This window comes from Triticum aestivum, chromosome 4B (genome assembly GCF_018294505.1).
Source record: "Triticum aestivum cultivar Chinese Spring chromosome 4B, IWGSC CS RefSeq v2.1, whole genome shotgun sequence".
NCBI lineage: Eukaryota > Viridiplantae > Streptophyta > Magnoliopsida > Poales > Poaceae > Triticum > Triticum aestivum.
Genome location: NC_057804.1, coordinates 182,608,292 through 182,632,236, shown reverse-complemented (window position 1 = coordinate 182,632,236; position 23,945 = coordinate 182,608,292). Strand labels below are relative to the sequence as shown.

Here is a 23,945-nt window from a genome sequence, read left to right as displayed (position 1 = left end):
CAAAAAGGTCGCCAACGGAGGGGAGCCGCCAGAAGGATTGGCTCCCCGGCGGCGGCTAGGGATTCTGGCTGCTCGCGTAGGAGGAAAGCGATTCAGAAGCCAACCCACCTTTTATAGTTTGTTTATCGGGTACAATACAATATTATAGACATTTTGTTTTTTTATGAAAACTTGATCAAGCCTAAGAATATATTTTTCAGAAAAATAACAATATGTACAAAACTTGTATGCGTCACATTTTGATTTTGTAAATGAATTTTGAGAAAGTAGTTAGTTTTCTTTTTATTTTTAGACCAAAGTTAGTTTTCTTTTTAAACTACCCAAACTCTGCTGCTCAAAGCCGCTAGGGTTTTACAGCGTCCCATCCCTCCGTCCCGGAGCCGCCGCCTTCTTCGGTCTCTCCTTCCAACCGCGCGCTCCGCCTGCACCCCGTCCCTATTATCGTCCACCCCAAGTCCGGCCGAGACGTCTTTCAGCCCACCTCCAGTCACAGACCCCTCACTAACCAGCGATGGCCGGCGCCGTCGGCTTCCTCGCGGACGTGAACGACAACTGGCTTAAGCCACGTCTGCTCCGAGTGGTGGTTGGCGAGCGGATGCCGCAGCCGGGGAGCACCGTCCCGCCGGAGGAGCTGGCCTCCATCCTCGAGGCGGTGCGCACGCACGGCCTCCTCAACGAGGTCCTCCAGGACCCGTCGGACCAAAAGCTCGCCGAGGCGTGGCGCGCCACGGTCGACGCCTGGGTCGAGCGCGTCGGCGAGCTCGTGGAGAGCGACTCGGTATGTTGCCTTATGCCCCCCCCTCACCGTACTTTGCTAATTTGGGCTAATTTGCTACTTTAAAAAAATCTCTCTATCATAATGCTGAACTTGTGTTGCACTTGTATACTAAACCCAATGTGACAAGGTGTGCGGATTTGAGCTAGTTGTTGCTACACACCACTGAAACTTTAGTTCTGTTATGTTTCCTCAGTGCTACTTGTTACCACCCTCTTTTAAAGTTGTATACATACAGATGTATATAGACATATTTTAGAGCGTAGATTCACTTATTTTGCTCCATATGTAGTCTGTATTGAAATCTCTAAAAAGGCCTATATTTCGGAATGAAGGGAGTATGAATTATGTCATCTGGTTAGATAGTTTTACTCTGGCATGTATTATATTTTTGTTCTTCTGTGCTGCAGAAACATGCATGCTCGAACAATATACAACATATTCTGAGAATAAAATCTAAACATCTGTAACTGTTTTTCTGATAGCTTTAACAGTTTTTAAATCTTCGATGTAAAAGAAAATGCATCAGACATGCTTTACTAATATTGGCGTCCTCTGTTTATAAATCTTTAGCCATATAGTCGTTGGTTGGGAACTTGTTTTCTTGGCGTGACTTTCCAAGAATGCAGCAGTGAGCGCTTTGCTGAATCATACTCTGATTGGTTTGAGAAGATTCTGAGGAACTTGCAGGTATTGCACATTGTTTGCTTCAGTTTTACGTGGAATTTTATGTTCTTGTTTTGTTTTTATTCTGAGCTATTGTGTCCCCCCCCCCCCCCCCCCCCCCCCCCCAACCCCATGTTTCATCACTGTTCTAATGTCTTGAGAATCCCATTATTAACTTTGAATTGGTTGAGCTAATTAAATTCCAAGCAGATTATAGACATGAAGGTAGTGAATATCTTGAAGTATAGAGATATTCCAGATGTGATCAACCTTTGCTGGAATTACACTTGACGTCATACTATTTGATTGACCTCCTTCATGGATAAGACAACTTCCACGAAATGAATTATTTAGATATTCCAGATGTGATCAACCTTTGCTGGAATTACATTTGACGTCATACTAGTTGATTGGCCTAAGACAACTTCCATGAAATTAAATGTGATGTTGAGATTTACTACACCTACGAGAAAGCAGATGAAGAAGTCTGTCCTCGGCATTGCTCTCTGTGGGAGTGATATCCTTGTAAATTTAGTGTCCCTCGGGTTAACTAAGTCTGTTTGGCTTAGCACCTTCTGACTGCCTGTGTTTGTGGTTGTTCACAACTTTCTTTGTGGATATTGCTATTTTCCCTTATTTTTTAGTATTATATTGTGATTGTTTTGAGGTCACATCTAAACCAAAGAATGAAATACCAGTCAGCATTTTCTTCTATATTTAAATTGTAGGTGTTCAGTCTATTATAAAACTGCATTTGTTCACTAGATCACTTTTCTCTAAATTTATTATATATATCTGATGCATGCTAAGCTACCACCGCAACCAATCAATCGGAAATTATATAACGCCATCCATGTTATTCCATATTGATCTAAGTATAAACCTTTACATTTGGAAAATTATATCACAAATTGAACTTGCAGATGATGGCATTTTTTTCTCATTATTACCTATTCAGTATATTTTGCTTTTGATAGGTCTGTAGTAGTGCTAGTTATCTTTATCGCTTCACTGAGCTCATTGGCTTGGCTTTATACACTAGCAAGTTTGACTGATTGAGATTGAGCATGGCCTATTTCAACAACAACAATACCCCCCCCCCCCCCCCCCCCAAAAAAAAGTTTTTATCGAAGATCTTAAATAACGCTTTGCAGAAGTTCATATAATCCATAGTCTGCACATCCCCAGAGAGAAATATTTTTCTAGTTTTCTTTTGATTAAACATTCTCATACATTATTATTTATCTGATATATCTTTTTTCCCACCTAGCAGGGACCGTCTAGCTTGCAACTTGTTACTGTGGTCTCTTGTACTTCCATGTCTGATCTATTTGCGAGGTATGTCATGAAAGCTATGTCCTTTTACTCGCTCAAGCTGTCAAGCACATAGTTGGATTGTCGGTACTTTGTAGTATTGTGAATGTGATTATTTGAAACTAAAGCTCGACATTATATCCATATCCATTGCCCTTTCTTTTGTGTGCTACTCTTTTTTGTTCAGTCGAAAGCAACATAACTTGTTCTCTGATTAGATTGGCGAAATTTTTGAATTTAAAGAAAGAGGCATCATCCTTTGCTGGAAGAGTTGTTGAACCATTGCTGCTGCTTTTAAATGAAAATGGTCCAGTGGCGGTATGTTGTTTTCATCCACAGGCTTACTCTGTTTGACTCCAAGCATGCAAGAGTAAATATTTACTACTTCTGTCTGTATTTGCAGGATGAAGCAATTGATTTGCTAAGGACAGTTATTAAATTGTATCCCTCATCTGTAAATCGACACTACAATAAAGTATGTTTACATTCATGTTGTAATTCATTTCTTATTGTGAGTACATATATTCTTTGGGGACTGCTACGCGTCCGCTAAACATCTTTCTCTACTTTGCAACAAAGGACTTGTTGCGGAAACATTTGCAACAAGGGTTATGTTGCGTTTTTTTTTGCAACATAGGTTGTATTGCGGGAATTTTTTTGCAACACGGATCGTGTTACAGGTTTTTTTTTTTTTGCAACATGAGTCGTGTTGCAGAAAACAATTGCCCTCCCTAGTGCGAGCCACAACAGTATCTAGCCGCTGGCCACTTTGCAACAAGGGGCTAGTTGCAGAATACCTTTCTGAAACAATGGATCAGTTGCAGAAAGTGGGCACGGATAGGTTAGCTCCCCACCGTTGATTAAGAGTCCATCCGACGGACATAGAGACGGCGGACGCTCGCACAAAATCTATCGGTTGAAGGGAATCTTTTCCCATATTCTTCCTCCAGTTACAAAAAACTTGATGTTTTGGATACGCGTCTAGCCAAAACTTATAAAACTTATCAATAGTCAAAGGCAGTCTCGAAAAATGCATTAGGCCCTATATATATGGATGGAGGGAGTATGTTTTCTTGCGTGGGTGTAGAAGGAGGGGTGCACCGAGCTGGGGTGTAGAAAAACCACTCTCAATATCTATTTTCGTTACTGAATTGGAACATCTTTATTGATGATCCACATGAGCTACTATCAATATGTCTAATTGTGATTTAAATGTAGGCGCGTGGGACGCAAGAGTTCTTTATGTAACATGTTCCTTTTAGGTTTATTTATCATGTGCCACTTATTTACCATTTTTCTAATCAGTTACTAGTACATACTCCCTCCGTCCCATAATGTAAGACGTTTTTCGACACTAGTGTAGTGTCAAAAAACGTCCTACATTATGGGACGGAGGGAGTACCTCTGAAATTACAGCAGATGTACAGCTCCCTACTATTTTACTGCCTGTTATATTATGTCATATTGTGCTTAATTTACAAAATTCAGGTCGAATCCACCATTGCATCCAAGATTATGAGTACAGAAGTCAATGTAAAATTATCAAAGGTGAGCACTGTATGCTTCATGCTTTATCTTCGAATTAATCTTTTCGGGAGGCTGTGCAAAGTAACATTTATGTGTTCCATTCTCCATTTTGATGTTCTTTCTTCTGTCGCTCATTGCCATGAAATTTCTCATTGTGCTGACAAACCTCTGTTTTTTTTGCATCTTCCAATCCTTCAGAAATTTGCGAGAGTCTTAGCAATGCTTCCTTCTGTCCGAGTATCTGAGGGCACTTGGTCATTGATGATTCAGAAAGTACTGATGGGTATAAACAATCTTCTGAATGATGCTTTTGTTGGGCTGGAAGAAGGTAATGCTTGTGATGAGCTATTTTCATTTTCGGTTGTACCATTTTAGGTTGGCTTTGAACAAATTATCTTTGCAGAAAAGAAAGGGCGTGAGATTATGATGCTTCTAGTTCCACCTGGTAATGACCCTCCACCAGTGTTGGGAGATCAAGTAAAGTTGGGAGGCAATTTGCATGTGACAAAGAAATTTCGTGTCTTCACTGTTCCTACTATTTCAGCGCTTGCCCATTGCTGCTGCATGATGCTGACTAGTCATTACCCGGTTCAGGTTTGTCCAAGCCTCATCTCTTGGTACATTATCATTACTTGTTACCTAATGGCGCTAATAAGCTTACCATTAAACATGAAATTGCTCTAAACTATATTTTTTTACCTGTCATTGCCAAAAAAGGTCACCGTTCCTGTCCGTGCTTTGATAGCTCTGTCACGGAGAGTGCTCTTAGTTGATGGATCATTGCAGAAGTCGTTCCCTTCAACTACTTCCTTGCACCAAGAGCTTATTTGTTTTGAGCTTCCATCATTGCATTCATCTTTCTTGGATTTGCTCCATGCAACTATTAAAGGAATGCGAAGGTACCATGTGTATTGCCTCTTATCACTATTATCTAAGACACATCTCAATGTATATTTTCCACAAGTTTTAAGCTTGCGTCAAATACAGTGACATAGACACAAGCGTTTGATAATACTTGAATTTGAAGTAACTTCGGAAACTGGATTTATTATAGAATTAACATTGGTCTGGATCTGAGTTTGTACTGGAAAAGGAATATCTAAATTATCTACTTGTCATATTGCAGCCAACTTTTACCGCATGCTGCTAATATTGTACGGCTTGTAACTGATTACTTCAAAATTGCGAAGCTGCCTACTACGAGGACAAAAGTTTACAGCATTGTTCAGCTGTTGCTGACCTCCATGGGTGTTGGTAGGTGATTCCTTTTGTTTATTTGTTTGTATGCTCACAGTTGCATGATTTTATATTTTAATGTTAATTTGAACAGCGAGTTGTTTTGTCATAATTATGTTTAATCATACCTCAGGCTTGAAATGAATATGGGGACTGCCTGTTTCCAGAGTTGGTAACAATTTAACAATGATTCCGCTTATTTCAGAGTGGAGATAGAACACTAATTCTTGCCTTATTTTTTCCTGTTGCCACTGCAGAGAAATAATTTGAAATGCATCATCCTTCAAATACCTTATTATCTATGGCATTGCACATGTGGTAAAACTATCATATGTTTGAGGGATATAGTTTTTCTGTTCATACAAACCTTTGGCAATGATGTTCTCTCAGAACTCAAATTTAACAACAGGCTAGATCTTTGAGGCATGACCATGCTGCATCCAGGGGCCTATGGTCTAACCATTCCTCCATGTCTTCAAAACATGAATCCATAAGTTAACATTCACATTCCCTGCACTGGTCTGTCTCGTGTTTTTCTTTGTTGATTGACTGTCACACTTCGAGCTGCATCCATACACATGTTTGGTACATAGCCTTGGTCGTCTTTTAGTCGATTGCAAGTCACACCCATGGCTGAATAAATGATGTCTTTTTTTACCAGGAATGTCTCTCCATTTGTTAGAGGTAATAGTCAGCAATGCAGTTGGTGATCTGGATGATAATTGTGTAAAAGAAATGACTCTATTCAGCACAAATCCATCAAAAGGGAATAGTGAATCTTTGTCAAAAAGTTACTCCAAGAAGAGGAAGCAAGAACCACAAATGCAAAATTCACATGCCTTGGGTATGGAGAAAGCAGCAATCAGCCCAAAGAAAATGAAAACCTCTTCCATGCCAACTTCATCGAAGGGAATGACCCCTGAAACTCCAGGAGATGTTAGAATGTTCACACCACTCTCTGTTAAAATAGCTGCACTAGAAACCTTGGAAATTCTTCTGAATGTGGTATGCCTAAAATTTATCTTCCTTTTCTCACGTGCCTATTATTCGGAATTTTTCTCTTATTACTTCTCTTGTTATTCTTGTTAGTAGAAAGAGTACAGGTAACGCTGATTTGGGACTCAATTTCTGGGCTGTGATGAATGTAGCTGGCTTGGCTTTACCCCTTATTTATAGCTGAAAGGAACTACTACAGAACTACCTCAGTGGCTTTCTTACAGCCTGACTTGAGCCATTGACTTTTAACCTAAGATGAGACACAGACTTGACCCACTAGCTTACTACCTAAGGAAAAGACTTGACTCATTGACTGACTGCAGCAAGGGTTACTAACATTTGGATCAATCCCAAAATAGCACACAGTTCATGGAATTTCACCCTCCCTAGTCCTTATGTTAGAATGTCAGCCAGTTGGTCTGTGGTGTTGATGTAGTTGGCACTGACACTCCCATCCTCCAAGCAGTCCCTGATGAAATGGTACTGTAGATCGATATGTTTGCTGCGTTTGTGGAGGACTGGGTTTGGTCAGCGCCAAGGCGGACTTGCTGTCCACCATTAGCTCGACTGCCTCAGCTTCTCTCCCATGGAGTTCACCAAGCAGCCGAGCCAGCCAAAGTCCTTGTGTTGCAGCAGATGTGACAGCCACATACTCTGCCTCACAGGAGGACAGAGCCATCACTCGCTGCTTGAGAGACTGCCAGCTCACCAAGCTGCTACTGAGGAAGAACATTGGGCCACTCGTGCTCTTCCTGGTGTCACTGTCACCGGCGAGGTCACTGTCACCGGCATGCTCACTGTCAATATTGCCAATCAGCAGTGTCTTTCCAGTTTTCCACCTGTAGCTTAGACCGTAGTAGCTGGTGCCAGCGACATAGCGAAAGATGCGCTTCGCTGCCATCATGTGCTCTTGTAGGTTGCTCCATGAAGCTACTCACAAAGTCGATGGCGAATTCCAGATCCGGCCTTGTGCTCTTGTAGGCTGCCAACGATCGATACTCTGTGGCATCCACCTTTTTCACCATGCTCTCACGTCTCAGTTTGAGTCGCCCCCATTGGAGTGTGAGCTGGGTTGCAGCCTTCCATTCCTCCAAGCTGAAGGATGCGTGAGGCATAGTGTGCCTAACATAGTCTGATGCCATCGCCATCTTGCTGGACTTCGATTCCGAGATAGAATGACAGCAGTCCAAGGTCACTCATCTGGAATTTTGCTTCCATCTTGTCCTTGAAGCTCTCCACTGCTCCCTTGGATGAACCAGTGATGATCAAATCATCTACATAGACTCTAATAAGCACGATTTCGTCACCGGTGGATTGCGTGCTTGTGCCCACAATGTTTGAAGCCAATTTCCTTGAGCGTGCATTAAAGCTTCACGTTCCATGCTCATGGCGTGGTGACGCACCGGTGGATCGCGTGTTTGTGCCCACGATGTTTGAAGCCAATTTCCTTGAGCGTGCAGTAAAGCTTCACGTTCCATGCTCGTGGCGCCTGCCTAAGGCCATAGAGGGCCTTATGCAGCAGCATGACTTTTCCTTCTTCGGTGATGATGAACTGGGCGTCTCCTCCACATAGACCTCCTCCTTCAGTTCTCCATTAAGGAAGGCTAATTTTATGTCCATGTGGTGGACAGGCCACCCCTCCTGGGCAGCCAAAGCAAGAAGCAAGCCAAAGCAAGAAGCAGACGGATGGATTCCATGCGAGCCACAGGTGCAAATACTTCATCAAAGTCAATGCTGGCTTGCTGCACGAAGCCGCGTTCGACCAGCTGTGCTTTGTGCTTGATCACCTCACCAGTTACATCTTTCTTCAATTTGTAGACCCATTTGAGGCCTATTGGTCGATGCCCATGTGGTAAATCGACGAGCTACCTTGTCTGCTCCACCACGCCCATTTCCTTGCGCATGGCTGCTTGTCATGCCTTGCCTCTCTCAACTTCCGCAAATTAGCACGGCTCCCCCATGCTCGACAAGTGTAGCTTGGCGTCGATGTTGCGCGGTGCAAGTCCAGGCAGTGGTTCTCTAATCAGATTCTGGACCATCCAATATCGAACTGGCGTGTCGCTGTGAGCGGCATCGAGTCGATCATCATCATGTGCTGGTGTCGTGACAAATTCTGGAGTTGCTGGAGCTGATGCAGGTGATGGTGGTGTGACAGGTGAAGTACCCCGAGTCACATGTCCTGTTGACACAGGCTCAGCTCGCCCTGAGCTGGACACATAGCTAGATGCCTTTGCTGCGTGACGGCAGATGTACTGGATATCGAAGTTGCTGCCTGAGTGTGCGCAGTCGTCTGCTGCCCAATCCCAAGCCACGTTCTTCATCGAAGATGATGTCGTGGGCAATGCGGATGCGCCTTGTCACAGGGTCTAGCAACCGGTACGCCTCACACTTTCCTCATAGCCAATTAACACAGCGGGAGAGTTGCGGCCGTTGAGCTTATGCAGGTTCCCCTGTTAACATACGCCAAGCACCCAAAGGTGTGAAGGTAGTGGACAGCTGGCTTGTGGCCTTGCCACGCCTCACAAGGTGTCGTTCCAGCAAGGGATTTAGTGGGAGTACGGTTGAGCAGTAAGACAGCAGTGCTCACAGCCTCCCCCGAAAATTCAGCTGGTGTGCTCCTCTGTTTCAGCAGAGCACGGCCATTGTGGTTGATCGACATCAGGTGCCTGAATCCTTTTGATGACATCAGGTGCGCTGCTCTTGCCATCCAGGAGCATCACCCACATGTAGCGAGTGGCGTTGTCCACCTGTAGTAAGTAGGGCTGTCCTCCAGGTGTCACCGGTGAAACAAGACCGCAGAGGTTGCACTGGACGACCAAGAAGTAGCTGCTGCGCGCGGTACCTTGCTTGCCGAGGAATTGTGCCACGCGACGATGCTTGGTGATGACACGTGTCGCAGAGCTGCTCCACGTGATCCGGCTTTGGCAGCCTGCGTGTTATGGCGAGGCATCACATCTTCTCTAAGGGTGTGTTTGGCAGCTGTTCCCACCCTAGCGTAGTCGTTCCTCTTTGAGACATGTTAAGTCTAGACATGCTGGGTACATGCATGTGCAGTCGTTTGGTTGTGATGTATGTGTTGAGACATGCTCTGTCAGAGACTCTGTTTGGTAGCCTGTATCTAAGGTGGGCTGCATCAATAAAGTTTTTGGTGCTAATACAATTCCGAGCAACATTTCTACATTTCACTAATAATCCAAGCAATAAAACTTCACCGTTTCAACATAATCTGAACAATGAACAATTATTTCGGCTATATATAAATATGAAGAAACAATTACTAGATTCATATCTCAGCATATTGGAACAATAAACATAATCTCAGCAATATAACATCACTAGATTCATATTACATAGCTTCATTGGATTCCAGTTGAACAATAACAGTTGCATAACACTGAAGAAATCGATTTCTTCTTGTGCTTCAGTAGTGCTGCTACTACTACTGAACCTACTGAACCTGAACCTGATGAATGCATCAAAATCAAGAGGAAGGAACAAGTGAAACGGAGTGAGGAATGGATCAACGGGGAGTGTGTGAGGTGCAGCGGTGGCAGCATCTCCAGATCGAGGACCACTGTCAGGCACTACAGAGGCGCATAGCGCGGAGGACGCAGTCGACCTCCATCCCGTTGACCACCAACATCAGCTCGTTGGCAAACTCCAGCGTCTACTGCGGCCCCGTGAGCGCAGCCCCGCGAGGCCTCGCGCGCCGGTCGCCGTCGCCACGGGGGTGGACGGACTGGCTGGAGCTCAGGCGTGGCGCTGGAGGGGAAGGGGGAGGGGTTAGTGGAAGGAAGTAAGGAAGGGAGGAGGGAGAAGGAGGTGAAAGAAGGGAGGACGGGTGGAGGCGCTACCTCCCACGACGGCGGTGACGAGGTTGAAGAGGGGCGGCTAGGTCAAAAAATGGGGTCATGAGGGAGAGTGGGATTCGGGAGGGTGGTCGTTTGAGGGGGTGGTGGGTCGAACGTAGCCTAGCTGGCCCCGGCTCGCCTCGCTGGGGGTGCTCGCTCGAGCATAGTTGAGGGCCCTTTTTCCATCGGTTCAACATAGCCCACAAGAGCCCATGCACTCTACCAAACAGCGAAAAGTGGGCACGATGGAGAACTTTTAGGCTCATGCACCCTTTGTACAGGCTACCAAACACACCCTAATGCGTCGAAATTGAGATGCCCATATCTCATGCCACTGCCAAGCCATGTCGTCATGGTGGGTAGAGAGACATATTGGCTGGGTCACCTGAAGATGTAGGAGGTAAGTAAAGGTGATTCCAGCCACGTCTAAACCGAATAAGGAGTCGACCTTGCTGATCCCAGATTGGAAGCACACCTCTTCTGATCAGCGCACATGCATCATTCTCATCTAGCTGATAAATGCTGATGATTGAGTTCTTGAGCCTTGGATGTAGTAGACGCTGCTGAGGGCCTAGTGTTAGATGTTCTTGCCAGTGAAGATGATTGTGCCCATGCCGCAGATTTTGACGATGGAGCCATCACCAAACTGGACGATGTTGATGATCGTGTGGTTGAGCTCGGCGAAAGCATCGCCGTGGCCTGTCATATGATTGGTGGCGCCGGTATTGAGATACCATCCTTCGACCCGCTTATCATTGTCACGTAGAGAGTGGTTGCTAAAGCACTTCCTTTTTCTCATCTTATATATAGAGTTAGGGAATAAATTGAAATTTATATAATTTTATTCATATAACAATAAAATCTAGCGTTTAGAAGTAATTTTCTTGATTGCTTCCACCCGCTCATCGTTGTCACGTAGAGTGTGGTTGCTGAAGCAATTCCTTTTTTTAATCATATACATAGAGTTGGGTAATAACTTCAACAACAACAACGACTGGGCCTTTAGTCCCAAAGAAGTTGGGGTAGGCTAGAGGTGAAACCCATAAGATCTCGCGACCAACTCATAAGATCTCGCAAACAACTCATGGTTCTGGCACATGGATAGCAAGCTTCCACGCACCCCTGTCCATGGCTAGTTCTTTGGTGATACTTCAATCCTTGAGATCTCTCTTTACGGACTCCTCCCATGTCAAGTTCGGTCTATCCCGACCTCTCTTGACATTATCACGCTTTAGCCGTTCGCTATGCACTAGCAGGCTAGAGCTTCTGGAGGCCTACGCTGAATATGGCCACACATCCATCTCAACATGCGCATCTCCGCCACACCTAACTGTTGAAATGTCGCCTTTCAGTCGGCCAACACTCAGCACCATACAACATTGTGGGTCGAACCACTGTCCTATAGAACTTGCCTTTTAGCTTTTGTGGCACTCTCTTTATCAAAGAGAATGCCATAAGCTTGGCGCCACTTCATCCATTCGGCTTTGATTTGATGGTTCACATCTTCATCAATACCCCCATCCTTCTGCAACATTGACCCCAAACTTCGAAGGTGTCCTTTTGAGGCACCACCTGCCCATCAAGGCCAACCTCCTCCCCGTGCCTAGTAGTACTGAAACCACACCTCATGTACTCGGTTTTAGTTCTACTGAGCCTAAAACCTTTCGATTTCAAGGTTTGTCTTCATAACTAACTTCCTATTGACCCCCATCCGACTATCGTTGACTAGAACCACATCATCCACAAAGAGCATACATCATGGGATATCTCGTATATCCCTTGTGACCCCATCCATCACCAAAGCAAAAAGATGAGGGCTCAAAGCTGACCCTGACGCAGTCCTATTTCAATCGGGAAGTCATCAGTGTTCATCACTTGTTCGAACACTTGTCACAACATTATCGTACATGTCCTTGATGAGGGTAATACTTTGTTGGGACTTTGTGTTTCTCCAAGGCCCACCACATGACATTTCGTAGTATCTTATCATAGGCCTTCTCCAAGTCAATGAACACCATATGCAGGTCCTTTTGCTCCCTGTATCTCTCCATAAGTTGTCATACCAAGAAAATGGCTTCCATGGTCGACCTCCCAGGCATAAAACCATACTGATTTTTGGTCACGCTTGTCATTCTTAGGCGGTGCTCAATGACTCTCTCTCCCATAGCTTCAGTGTATGGTTCATCAGCTTAATTCCACGGTAATTAGTACAACTCTGAACATCCCCATGTTCTTGAAGATTGGTACTAATATAATCCCTCTACATTCTTCTAGCATCTTGTTTGCCCGAAAAATGAGGTTGAAAAGCTTGGTTAGCCATATCGCTATGTTCCCGAGGCCTCTCCACACCTCAATGGGGATACAATCAGGGCCCATCGCCTTGCTTCCTTTCATCCTTTTTAAAGCCTCCTTGACCTCAGACTCTTGGATTCACCACAAAACGCCTACTGGTATCATCAAAGGAGTCGTCCAGTTCAATGGTAGAACCCTCATTCTCCCCATTGAACAACTTGTCGAAGTACCCCCGCCATCTATGCTTAATCTCCTTGTCCTTCACCAGGAGTTGGTCTGCTCCATCCTTGATGCATTTGACTTGGTCAACATCCCTCGTCTAACTCTCTCGGATCTTGGCCATCGTATAGATGTCCCTTGTTAAGGAGTATTAGTATTGGTCTAGGAGTCCTTATTAGTCTATATTTAGTTTCCTTGCACCTCAAGTCATGTGTAATATATATATGCCCCTTGGGCCTTCAATAATGTTAAGTTGCTTTCCTAACATGGTATTAGAGCCCAGGTTTAGGGTTTTTTTTGGCGCCGCAACCCGCCCTCCCGATCGAGTTCTCCTCTCGATCTCCACGTCTTGGCCCGATCTGTCATCGAAGTCTCCTCCACGGCCGCGTGCTGCTTCCCACCCTGGTCCGTCTGATCGGCGGGCCTATTGTTCCAATCCGATTCGTTCGCCCGTCAAGTTGCGCTCGATCTAATCGATCTGGAGATTCCTAGCTCCCGATCTGATCGATCCGGTGAGCCGCTGTTGTGTTGCTGCTGCTTCCGTTTGGGTCACTCTGATCCTGCTCTCGATCCAAATCAGCCCGGTACTTTAGGTCAACGCAGCCGCATCCAACGACCTCCGCCGGTGTTCGCCCATGCTTGCGACTCCTACCGCTCGTCCGCCGTTTTCATCCCGCCGCCAGTCATCGGTTCCCGCTGGATTCCGCGCCAGCTCTTCAAGGCGTGCCATCGCCTCGTCTGGCCTCCGCCGCAGCTGCTCATGTTCAGATCGAGCATCTCTTCATATCGTGCCACACGCGTCCACTTCTGTCCAGCATGTATCTTTGTCCGCTGTCCTACAACAGCGCAGAGTTGCCTGCGCTACTCCTAGCGTGTTGCTCTTCCTTGCGCGTGCATGCAGTATGCCTCTCGTGCCATGTACGGGTTGGTGCTGCTCCGTCTAGCTTGCCTGATTGCCACTGATAGCACTGTATGGGTTGCTTGCTCCTGTTGCTGCTGCTTCTGCTTCGTTGGCCTTCGCCGTCAAGATATTGTTTTTCTTTCGCTGCCATCATATCTCACCAGTGTGCTCTTTTTAGCTTCCTAGTTTTCTACAATTTCCGCTGCGTCCACCAAATTCGTTGATATTGTGTGTTTTTCATGCCATGTGAGTCCAACATACCTTTGTCCGTCAGCCTTTTTCTGGTCATTGTCCTCCATATAGGCTTTATGTGGCCTCTCTTTGCATTGTTGATCTAAGCCCATTCCCTTGCCGCCGAGCTTCTTCGCCGTCGGTTTTCATGGGCCATGACTCTTTAAGCAATGCTTCATTCTCTTGATGTGCCATCTTCTTTCGACAACCCATCTTCTCTTGATACTTCTCTTGTATCTTCTATTGATGCGGTGTCTCCCTCTGATGTGCCATCTCTTCGTTATCCCCTTTGGCGACTCGACAGGTTTTGAAGACTCTTCATGCTATGATGACACTCAAGACGCCGATTTAGATTATCATTTTTTTTTGTTTTACACTTCTTCAAATGCAATGCTATTGCAGACGTTTTGCATTTGAGGGGAGGTGTTAAGGAGTATTAGTATTGGTCTAGGAGTCCTTATTAGTCTATGTTTAGTTTCCTTGCACCTCAAGTTATGTGTAATATATATATGCCCCTTGGGCCTTCAATAATGTTAAGTTGCTTTCCTAACATCCCTTTCGCCTCCCTTTGTGTCTAACCGCTGGTAGATGTCCTCATACGCTTGACGCCTGACCCCTTGCTTCACTGACAGCTCGCTTTGCGGCCTTCTTTGACATCTTGTACTTCTCTTCTTCCTCCCAAGGGCCCTCCTTAATGACCCTCTCCTTGAACGCCTGAGCTACCTCCCGCTTAAGCTTCTACTACTTTGTTGTAGTGACTTTGGCACTCTTATCCCGCTGGACACGAATTCGAAAGCGGAAGTTAGCAACCACCAGCTTATGCTGAGGGATAACACTCTCTCTAGGTATCACCTTTTAGTCTAGGCACGCACGCCTATCTTCTCTTCTCGAGAGGAGCTAGAGTGTTGACCACTACTAAAAGTCACTAGATGTGATTCTCTTTTTTTAAAGAGGGTGTTAGCTACGATCATGTCGTAGGCTAGAGCAAAGCTCAAGATATCTTCTCCTCCTTGATTCCTGGTGCCATAGCCAAAGCCCCCATGCACCCCTTCAAAACCTGTGTTAGTGTACCCACGTGGCCATTGAGGTCTCCTATGAAGAGCTTCTCGCCAATCAGGATACTCCTAACCATGTCCTCTAGGCCTTCCCAGAACTCCCTCTTGGTGTTCTCATTGTGGCCTACTTGCGGGGCATACACGCTGATAACATTGAGAACTAAGTCCCCAAACTACCAGCTTGACCAGGATAATCTGGTGTCCACGTCTCTTGACGTCTACCACTCCATACTTGAGGCTCTTGTTGATCAAGATGCCTACACCATTTTTTGTTTGCAGCTGTCCCTGTGTACCACAGCTTGAAGCCGGTATCCTCCACCTCCTTCGCCTTCTGTCCCCTCCATTTGGTTTCTCGGATGCAAAGGATATCAACACCTCTCCTCACCGCTGCATCAACTAGCTCCTGAAGCTTCCCTGTCATAGACCTACGTTCCAACTACCTAAGCGGATCCACCTAAGCTCGGCTAGTTTTATTTGCTCGGAGTTCCCGTTTGATACTCAATAAAGCAAATCTAGGTTTTCGCTTTCCTTGCGATGGGCATGGCCGAGGGGGAACATGTCAAGTATCCGCCTGTGATCATGTTTTCTTAGGTTTATTCTGGATGTACAATGCAATTTCGGTAGTCGTTTTCCATTTCTCCTTGCCCTTCGCACTCGTCAAGTCAAATGCGAAGGCCCTTGCTCATTTTCCACTACATCCGGGCGCAGATGTAGCGCGCCACTAAGGATGACACGACTCGATCCTCGCTCACTTGCCACCGTATCCAGATCAAGATACGGCGCGCCACCCGGGGGGGTGGGGGGTGGGTGGGGGTGGTTTGACGGCCTTCCGATGTGGCACGTCGCCGAGAGGGCTACGCCCCAACCAAAACCTTTTGGGTTTCATCTCCATAAGAGTAGTTGAGTTTTGACGTTGCCTCGCCAAGCCTACCATAACCCTCCTTTACCCGGGCTTGGGACCGCCTATGTTGAGACAACATAGGATGACAATAAAATATAGGGTTTAGAAATAATTTTCTTGATTGTCAATTTTCCATGCTAAAGATGTAGAGTCCCTTTGGAATGGGGATAGGTTTTATCATGAAATAATGACACTGTGCACTACAATATCATTTAGAGTCAATTGCAATGTTATCTAATTGTCACAATGGTGGTTGGGTCTCAATTCTCTGGCTACAATGTCTGATGTATAATTGCAACAGTTAGATGTAATATACATTTTATTGCCTTTATCAGGGGGGTTCATTGAGGACAGATCACTGGAGGGCAAAAGTGGACTTGCTCCTAATTAACATAGCTACAAGTGCTTGCGACTCAGGAGCAGGGTATGATCCATCAATATCCAAAGTCGGGGAGACAAGCATATCAGACTATCGACTTGCTTCATTGAAAGCATTGCTGGCATCTTTTCTTTCATCTCCTCATGCCCGGCCACTTTATTTAGCCCAAGGAACTGAACTATTTAGAAAAGGTAAAATCTCATGTCTATCATTTACTTTTCTGCAGATGGAGTAATTAATTTTGTATCTCGTAATTAATAGATGGTTAATTGAAAGGAAAAAGGGAGAGTTTTGCTTGAACTATCTCTGGATATATACAACAAAAGCAGGCTTTGTACTATTAGCTCTATGACATGGTGCAATCTGCAGCAAGAACAAAAGATAAAATATACTTGGTACATTCATACACTCATGGTTCATGCCTGCCCACGTTAGGCATGAGCTTGATTTGCCTTTTTGGCCTGTGGATTTGGTATATGGAAGGAGTTAGCAGTTGGCTAGGGTGGCTCCATATTTTCATGAAAGTAATAGTGTTGGCTAGGGGGGTTCCAGATATCCTTTAAAGTAACAACTATCATCTCTTGTTTATTACAGGGAAGCTAGAGATAGGCACTACGCTCGCAGAGTTTTGTTCGCATGCTTTGCTGGCTTTGGATGTTCTTACGCACCCACGAGCCCTTTCTCTAGAAAAGGCAGGTCCTTTAGTTCCTGGACTCAACCGCAGTGAACCAGAAAAGGCAATTTTTGGTGCTAGCACATTTAACTTTTCACCATCCCAAGGGCAGCGGCAGGTTATTGCGGATGAAGATACTTATGATGATTGGTTGCCATCCATCAAGGATAATGAACCGTCAGAAAAGTCCACTCTTGTAAAAGAAGTTCCGCAAATTGATTCACATACAATTGCTGAGGCAGAAGAAGATGTTCCTGCATGCAACAGGAGTGATACCATTATGGTGGTTGCGGCCACAGAAAAAACCTCCGAGCCAATGACAGTGGATAATCCTTCTAGCTCCAATGTTGCTTCAAATCCAATCTACTCAAGGCCACCTGAAGCACAGAAAGCTGCAGCTACCCCCTTTCGAGAGGAAAAGCGTGCGGATCATGTTGATTCTCTTCTTCAGAATAAAAGCTCAGCTGTGGTCAACCTACCATTCCGCAATCTGGCAACCTCAGGTGAAAAACCATCTGACCCAGGTGTTGCTGCTCCGAGCAGCTATAAAGATGTCTCTTCAACCCGCTTCATTCAGCCCATCAAGGCAGACTTGTCTGATACAGAGTCAGTAGACTCGATGCCAGAGATACAAGACGGCGACCCGGATTCTGACTATTGAGCTTCCTTCAATCAAGGATAAACATATACCCTTGCCTTTTTTCGTCCATCTTTATCAGCATATCCCTTGGGGTCGAGCCATTTTTGCCATTCCCAAAACGTATACCGAGTATATGGCTCTGTTTATCTAAGAATGACCATCGGCTTAACGTTCGAGTATTCTGTTGCTTTCCGTACATATGACACTTGCATGGTTTGCCAGCGCCTTTGTGCCCAGTGCAAGGAAGATGTGGCAGCTCTGTAGAAAAATTATACGAGGATTAGTTATTACTTTTTTTGAGAACCTGAAGAGGGACAAGTTGACAAACGTTAACCATGAATTCCAAGCCAAAAATGAGTGGTGATACAAACCAGCTGTTCAAGCAGAACAATAATATAAAACGCCAATGGTTGACTGTATAACACTTGCTGAGTTGGGTAAAACTAATTAATCTAGACTCCATGCACGAAAGCCTGAGTACAAGCACTTGTTTTTGACATCAGATCAGTAAATTAACAATTGTTAATTACGTCTGATCATCGTAGAACGGTAGAAGCAACGAAAAGAAACATGGCATCAAAAGGTATTCTGCGCTGCCAAGTTCTGTATCCTTCACGGCAGCATGAAAGAAACGCCATACAGTTTATATCGCCATAGACGAGGGCAAATTTATTGGGCCAATTAATCATTTGCCGCCTTTGCTCTGCCTCGGTCAAAATGACCCATGTTATATTGCAATTGATTTTTTTTAAGGTCATATTGCAATTGATTGTATACCCCATCTTTGATATGTCGCATGTAAAATGCCCCATATTAAAAATAACCAGCTCTCTTTAGTTATACAACAATTACAGATAGGTGAAGACGTCACCTGCCTCGACCAAGATCTCCAAAATTACAGAAAAGTCACGCAGCTCGTCTGTACGCACGCGCGCAGCCTGCTTCGTTTCCCGGTTCCGAATGCTCCTCCACCGTCAGAGCTCCTCCAACCATTCCTACTCCATGTGGACTCGGTGGGGTATCCCTTGCTCCCCGGAGATGGACGGGACATGGCCGACGATGAGCAACGGTAATACCCGGTATTGTCTGATAAACTCTGAAACTCTTCCGGTGATCCCAAAACGCTTCCGGTTCCTCTTGAAACTATTTTAAATATTAATAAAACAATTTAAAAAATATTTCCTCGTTACTCCTGTCCTATCAAGGGAAAACTTTGTTTTTGCCACTCTAGTTTCTGCCAACTTTGCTTATGCCACTCTAGAATTTGACATCTCACTTTTGCCACTCTTAGCTTTTGACAATACATCACAGATGCCATTTCGTGGCAAAAACGATAATTTTTCATTTCACTTTTGCCACTCTTAGCTTTTGACATGTATCACAATTGCCACTCTATTTTTTTTGCTTTTGCCATGGAATGACAAAAGTGATATATTATCAAAAGCTAAGAGTGGCAAAAGTGAAATGTCAAATTCTAGAGTGGCATAAGCAAAGTTGGCAAAAACTAGAGTGGCAATAACAAAGTTTTCCCTCCTATCAACATCCAACGATCATGAAACGGATTGTGATTATCTTAAGCTTGTGACCCTGTAGATTTGGTAATAAATAGACATGAACAAAACCCCTTTATTCAATGACCGATAGCGGAATCGTGGACATCCATATTGATCCTTATGATTACACAAATGACATTCGAGTGAACCCTTGGTTATAATGTGCTATTCCCTTTGCTTCGCGATACAATTTATAAAACCCGAGGTGGATATATCGGTATCCTCTTGAGTCATACACATGCTTACTATATCGGTGTTCTCGTTATCGGTTTTGTTCTTCTTCCGCGTTGACATATTTCGGCATCCCTGTGACATAGTCACCTGTGTATGGCCAGACGATGATGGATGTCGTTACACTAAGAGGGCTGTAAGAATATCTCTTCATCATCGGAAGAGCAAATTCCACTCTCGAGCTATCTAGTCCTTTGTCAAACTTCCCGATGAACCCGTAAGTTGTCGTTATAATCATCGTGTTACAGATGACATTTGAGCAACCTCAAAGTTCATCGTATAGTAAGAAGTGGCTACGACACTCTCATGGTCTAAGAAACTAAATCACACGTTAACACTTTGTGTTATACCTCTTCTCTTGCAATTTCAGTGTTAGGATATGAAACTACTTGCAGATTGATTGGTCTGGTGGCAATGATATTCAACAGTGCATTATCATGGCTAGGAGGAGGTTTACACACCCTACTTCGTTGAAGTGATATTCACAGCAGCATGGAATATATGGATCCTTAGAAATGGGAGGGCCTTTAGGGGTGAAAGGGTCACTTTTGGTGTCTACAGATGTAAATTTGTATATGATTTTTTCTTGCTAGCACATAGGGTTAATGCTTCTATTAGACCCAAGCTCTAAGCCTGGCTAGCTGGCCTCCCTTGAGGCATGTAATAGGTAGGTAGTTTTGTTTCCTTCTTTCCTGTCTTTAGTAGCTAGCTTGTACAATTGAACTTGGTTTCTTGGTTGCTAATAAAAGACCGTTGGGCTTTGCCCTGTAGTAGTTTGTAAAAAAACACTCTGTGTTATAACAATTGACTTCTAACGGTATTATCTCAAAGTATAACAACCAAGTTTGGGTCAATTCAATATGATCGTTCGTCTAACGTCATGCTTTAAATGTTGTTTTAGGATGTTATACTTCATGATATCCTAAGCTCGAGAAAACATGATCACCAACAACAAACAACACTTGAGCTAGTTTTAGAAGCGAGACTAGAAATCTTATTTTGTCGTTTATCATTTCACACGTGTATATAAGTTTTCAACTGAATCGCACATTACAAGATCATAGCAGTTATAGCATAGAATATAAACTCATAATTATGAACATGGAAATATAATAATACAATATTATTGCCTCTAGGGCATACTTCGAACACATGGTGCATTTGGAATAAGATGCATGCATGACCACTAATTCCCTATCTCTTATTTCTATGAATTAAATGTGGCGTGAGAGTCAAAGAACCTTAACTTAATTGGACTCAAAGTGAGCGTAATATAGTGGAAATCCGAAAAATTTAGATGAACCCTTTAAACCGGAAAGGAGGGAGGTTTTGTTACATATAAACTTTATTTTATTAGATAAATTGACGGCCACTCGAAGCTGATATGGTTTGAATGAGGGTAAAAAGGCGAGGAGAAGCGGTTCCCAATACGTAGACGACCAATGATGCATCATCCTTCGCATGCTGAGGGAAGTAATAGTGGTAGAAGCAATATGCAACGAGTCGATGCCGTTTAGTATACTACTACTAGTATGGACCGAGGAGTAGATGGCCAATGCACACGTGAATACAACGAAGCTTGTGCTTCTCATATAAAGGCTCCCCACCAGTCCAATCCTTCTACGAAATCGTACGCACCTACACACCTATACCAAGGGCAAAAGTGATCACTCCAATCGCAAGATCAAGTGAAAAGATGCTAGACCCACGGAGGCGATGAGCGCGAGCATCAGTCGGCTGTGCCAGATGATCCACGACGCCAGCTTGCGGCCCAGCACCGAGAAACATCTCCAGGTGGTGCTTGCAGCCGCCAGGGCGAGAGCCTCTTGGACGACATCTTCGTACCCTTATTTGACGAGGCCCTCGTCGGCTTCCTCGACAAGTTCACCGTCATTAAGAAGCTCGCAGACGACCTTGATGCACGCCTCTAGCTCACGCGCCCAGGCTCTGCGATGCCTGCCCCTACTACTTGTGATAGGCGATGGGATTCCTCGAAGAGGAAGGGTGATGTATTATAGTAGCAGATAGTATTTCCCTCAGTTAAGAACCACAGTTTATCAAACCAATAGGAGATATCACACAAAAAAGATAAGCGGTACCTGCACACACACAAAGCAAATGCTTGCACCCAACAAAGACAAGAGGCTTGTCAATCCCCTTGTTCTCACCAATTGCAAGGATTAAATCTGATAGTGGTACATAGATAATAAAATAAAAACAAAATAAAAAGGAAATACAAAAAGTGAAACCATGTGCATGTAGCTATCGCTTGTGCAGGGTCCCGGGAAGGGTCCGACCACTTTGGGTCTATTGTACGCAGCCTTTCCCCACTTTTTGTAAGGCAGTAGTTTTACCACTGCGCCAAGGCTCCCCTTCAAAAAGGAAATACAAACAACGAGCAAAACTTAGAATCTTTAATATTCCAGTTCTTACCACATCCTTCTTATTAGGATTTAACCATCGATGGTGATCAATAACCGATTTAGCATCAGGTTCCATATTAATATTGTGCTGACATAGAGTGATACTAATGCCCTTAATATCATCAAGAGTATATCCAATAACGGCATGGTGCTTCCTTAGAGTTTTTAGTAATCTCTTTTCTTCATGTTCTGAAAGGTTAGTACTGATAATAACATGATATATTTTCTTTTCATCATGATAAACATATTTCAATGTATCAGGCAATTGTTTTAATTCAAACACATGATCAACTTTAGGAGGAGGAGGGCCTCCAAAATTTTCAACAGGCAAATTGTGTTTAAGGATAGGTGGTTGATCAAAGAACATCTTATCTATTTCATTTCTTTCATTCATGTGCATATCATTTTCATGGTCTAGCAAATATTGTTCCAATGAATCAGTAGGAGGTACGACAACAAAAGCAAGACCAATAATTTCATCTTTACTAGGCAATTCTCTATCATTAGGTTGTCTATGGAATTTAGAGAAATTAAACTCATGAGATACATCACCAAAGTTAGCACTCGCAGTTTCTTTGTTGCAATCAATCTTAGCATTAACGGTGTTCAAGAAGGGTCCATCAAATATAATAGGACCAAAATCATCTTGTGGAGAACCACAGATTAGAAACTCAGTAGGGTATTTTATTTTTCCACACAAAACTTCAATATCTATAATAATCCCAAGCTATGAAATAATATATCTATTCGCAAGCCTACTAGTAACATCAATATCCTCTATCTCAACAGGCGCAATATCGTTCATAATCTCTTGATATAAGCTAATTGGAATAGCACTCACAATAGCACATAAATCACATAAGCCATGATAACAATGATCTCCTATTTTAACTGAGACAATAGGCATGACAACGACCTGTTTATTCTTGTCTTTAGTACCAGGCTTGGCAATTCTAGCGGCTTCACCATAAAAGTAAATAATATGCCCATATATATTATTGACCAAGAGATCTTTGACCATAACAACATTTGGTTTAACTTTAATTTGTTCAGAGGGTCTAGGTGCTCTAATATTACTTTTGTTAACCACAGTTGAAACTTTCGCATGTTCCTTTATCCTAACAGGAAACAGTGGTTTCTCAATATAAGCGATAGGCACAACTGGATCAACATTGTAAATGACATCTTTAATTATAATGGGTTCCTCAATCTTTTCTTTGATAGGGTGATGATATTTGAACCACTTCTCCTTAGGGAGATCAACATGAGTAGCAAATGATTCACAAAAGGAAGCTACTATCTCGGAGTCAAGTCCATATTTAGAGCTAAATTTATGAAAAGCATCGGTATCCATAAAAGATTTAACACAATCGAACTCAAGTATTATACCTGACTCATTAACTTTGTCGAGTTCCCAATCTTCAGAGTTGTGTTTAATTCTTTCCGGAAGATTCCATCTGAATTCAATAGTTTTCTTCATAAAGGAACCAGTTGAAGAAGAATCGAGCATGGTTTGGTCATTATGAGAAAGTCGAGCATAAATATTTTGTAAGATAATTTCTCTTGAGAGCTCATGATTGGGGCATGTGTACATCATGTACTTAAGCCTCCCCCAAGCTTGAGCGATGCTTTCTCCTTCACGAGGTCAAAAATTATATATATAATTCCGATCACGATGAACCAGATGCATAGGATAAAACTTTTGATGAAATTTCAATCTCAATCGGTTCCAATCCCACGTTCCAATATCATCGCATAGCCTATACCATGTCAATGCCTTCCTCATAAAAGATAAGGGGAAAATCTTCTTCTTAACTTCATCTCTGGGTAGACCTGCAAGCTTAAATAATCCACAAACTTCATCCACATATATTAGATGCATATGAGGATGTATTGTTCCATCTCCTGCATAAGGATTAGCCAGCAGATTCTCTATCATACCCGAAGGAATCTCATAATAAATAATTTTAGTAGGTGCAGTAGTTTGAGAAGAAAATCTTTGTGCTTCCGGTCGACGTGAAGATACCCCGAACAAACCCCTCAAACGATTGTTTTCCATAGTAACAAGTGACAGTAAATTCG

At 43.7% G+C, this 23,945-nt stretch overlaps 1 protein-coding gene across 1 annotated transcript; it reads left to right on the top strand.

Annotated features, from left to right (window-relative positions):
* The first annotated feature begins 341 nt into the window (after positions 1 to 341).
* LOC123091706 (proline-, glutamic acid- and leucine-rich protein 1) lies at positions 342 to 17,946 on the top strand. Its single transcript, XM_044513305.1, has 13 exons — positions 342 to 778; positions 1,349 to 1,465; positions 2,715 to 2,779; positions 2,974 to 3,073; positions 3,159 to 3,230; positions 4,244 to 4,303; positions 4,481 to 4,610; positions 4,686 to 4,876; positions 5,000 to 5,181; positions 5,409 to 5,536; positions 6,180 to 6,523; positions 16,300 to 16,534; positions 16,938 to 17,946. The coding sequence occupies exons 1-13, from the start codon at positions 512 to 514 to the stop codon at positions 17,675 to 17,677; spliced, it is 2,631 nt and encodes an 876-aa protein (XP_044369240.1). The 5' UTR covers positions 342 to 511; the 3' UTR covers positions 17,678 to 17,946.
* Positions 17,947 to 23,945: the final 5,999 nt, after the last annotated feature.

Bases quoted from the DNA above. Each gene is read 5' to 3' on its own strand.
- LOC123091706 (XM_044513305.1), top strand. From the start codon at position 512: ATGGCCGGCGCCGTCGGCTTCCTCGCGGACGTGAACGACAACTGGCTT. The intron at 4,611-4,685 runs GTAATGCTTGTG...TTATCTTTGCAG, and splicing joins TTTTGTTGGGCTGGAAGAAG to AAAAGAAAGGGCGTGAGATT. The intron at 16,535-16,937 runs GTAAAATCTCAT...TGTTTATTACAG, and splicing joins AACTGAACTATTTAGAAAAG to GGAAGCTAGAGATAGGCACT.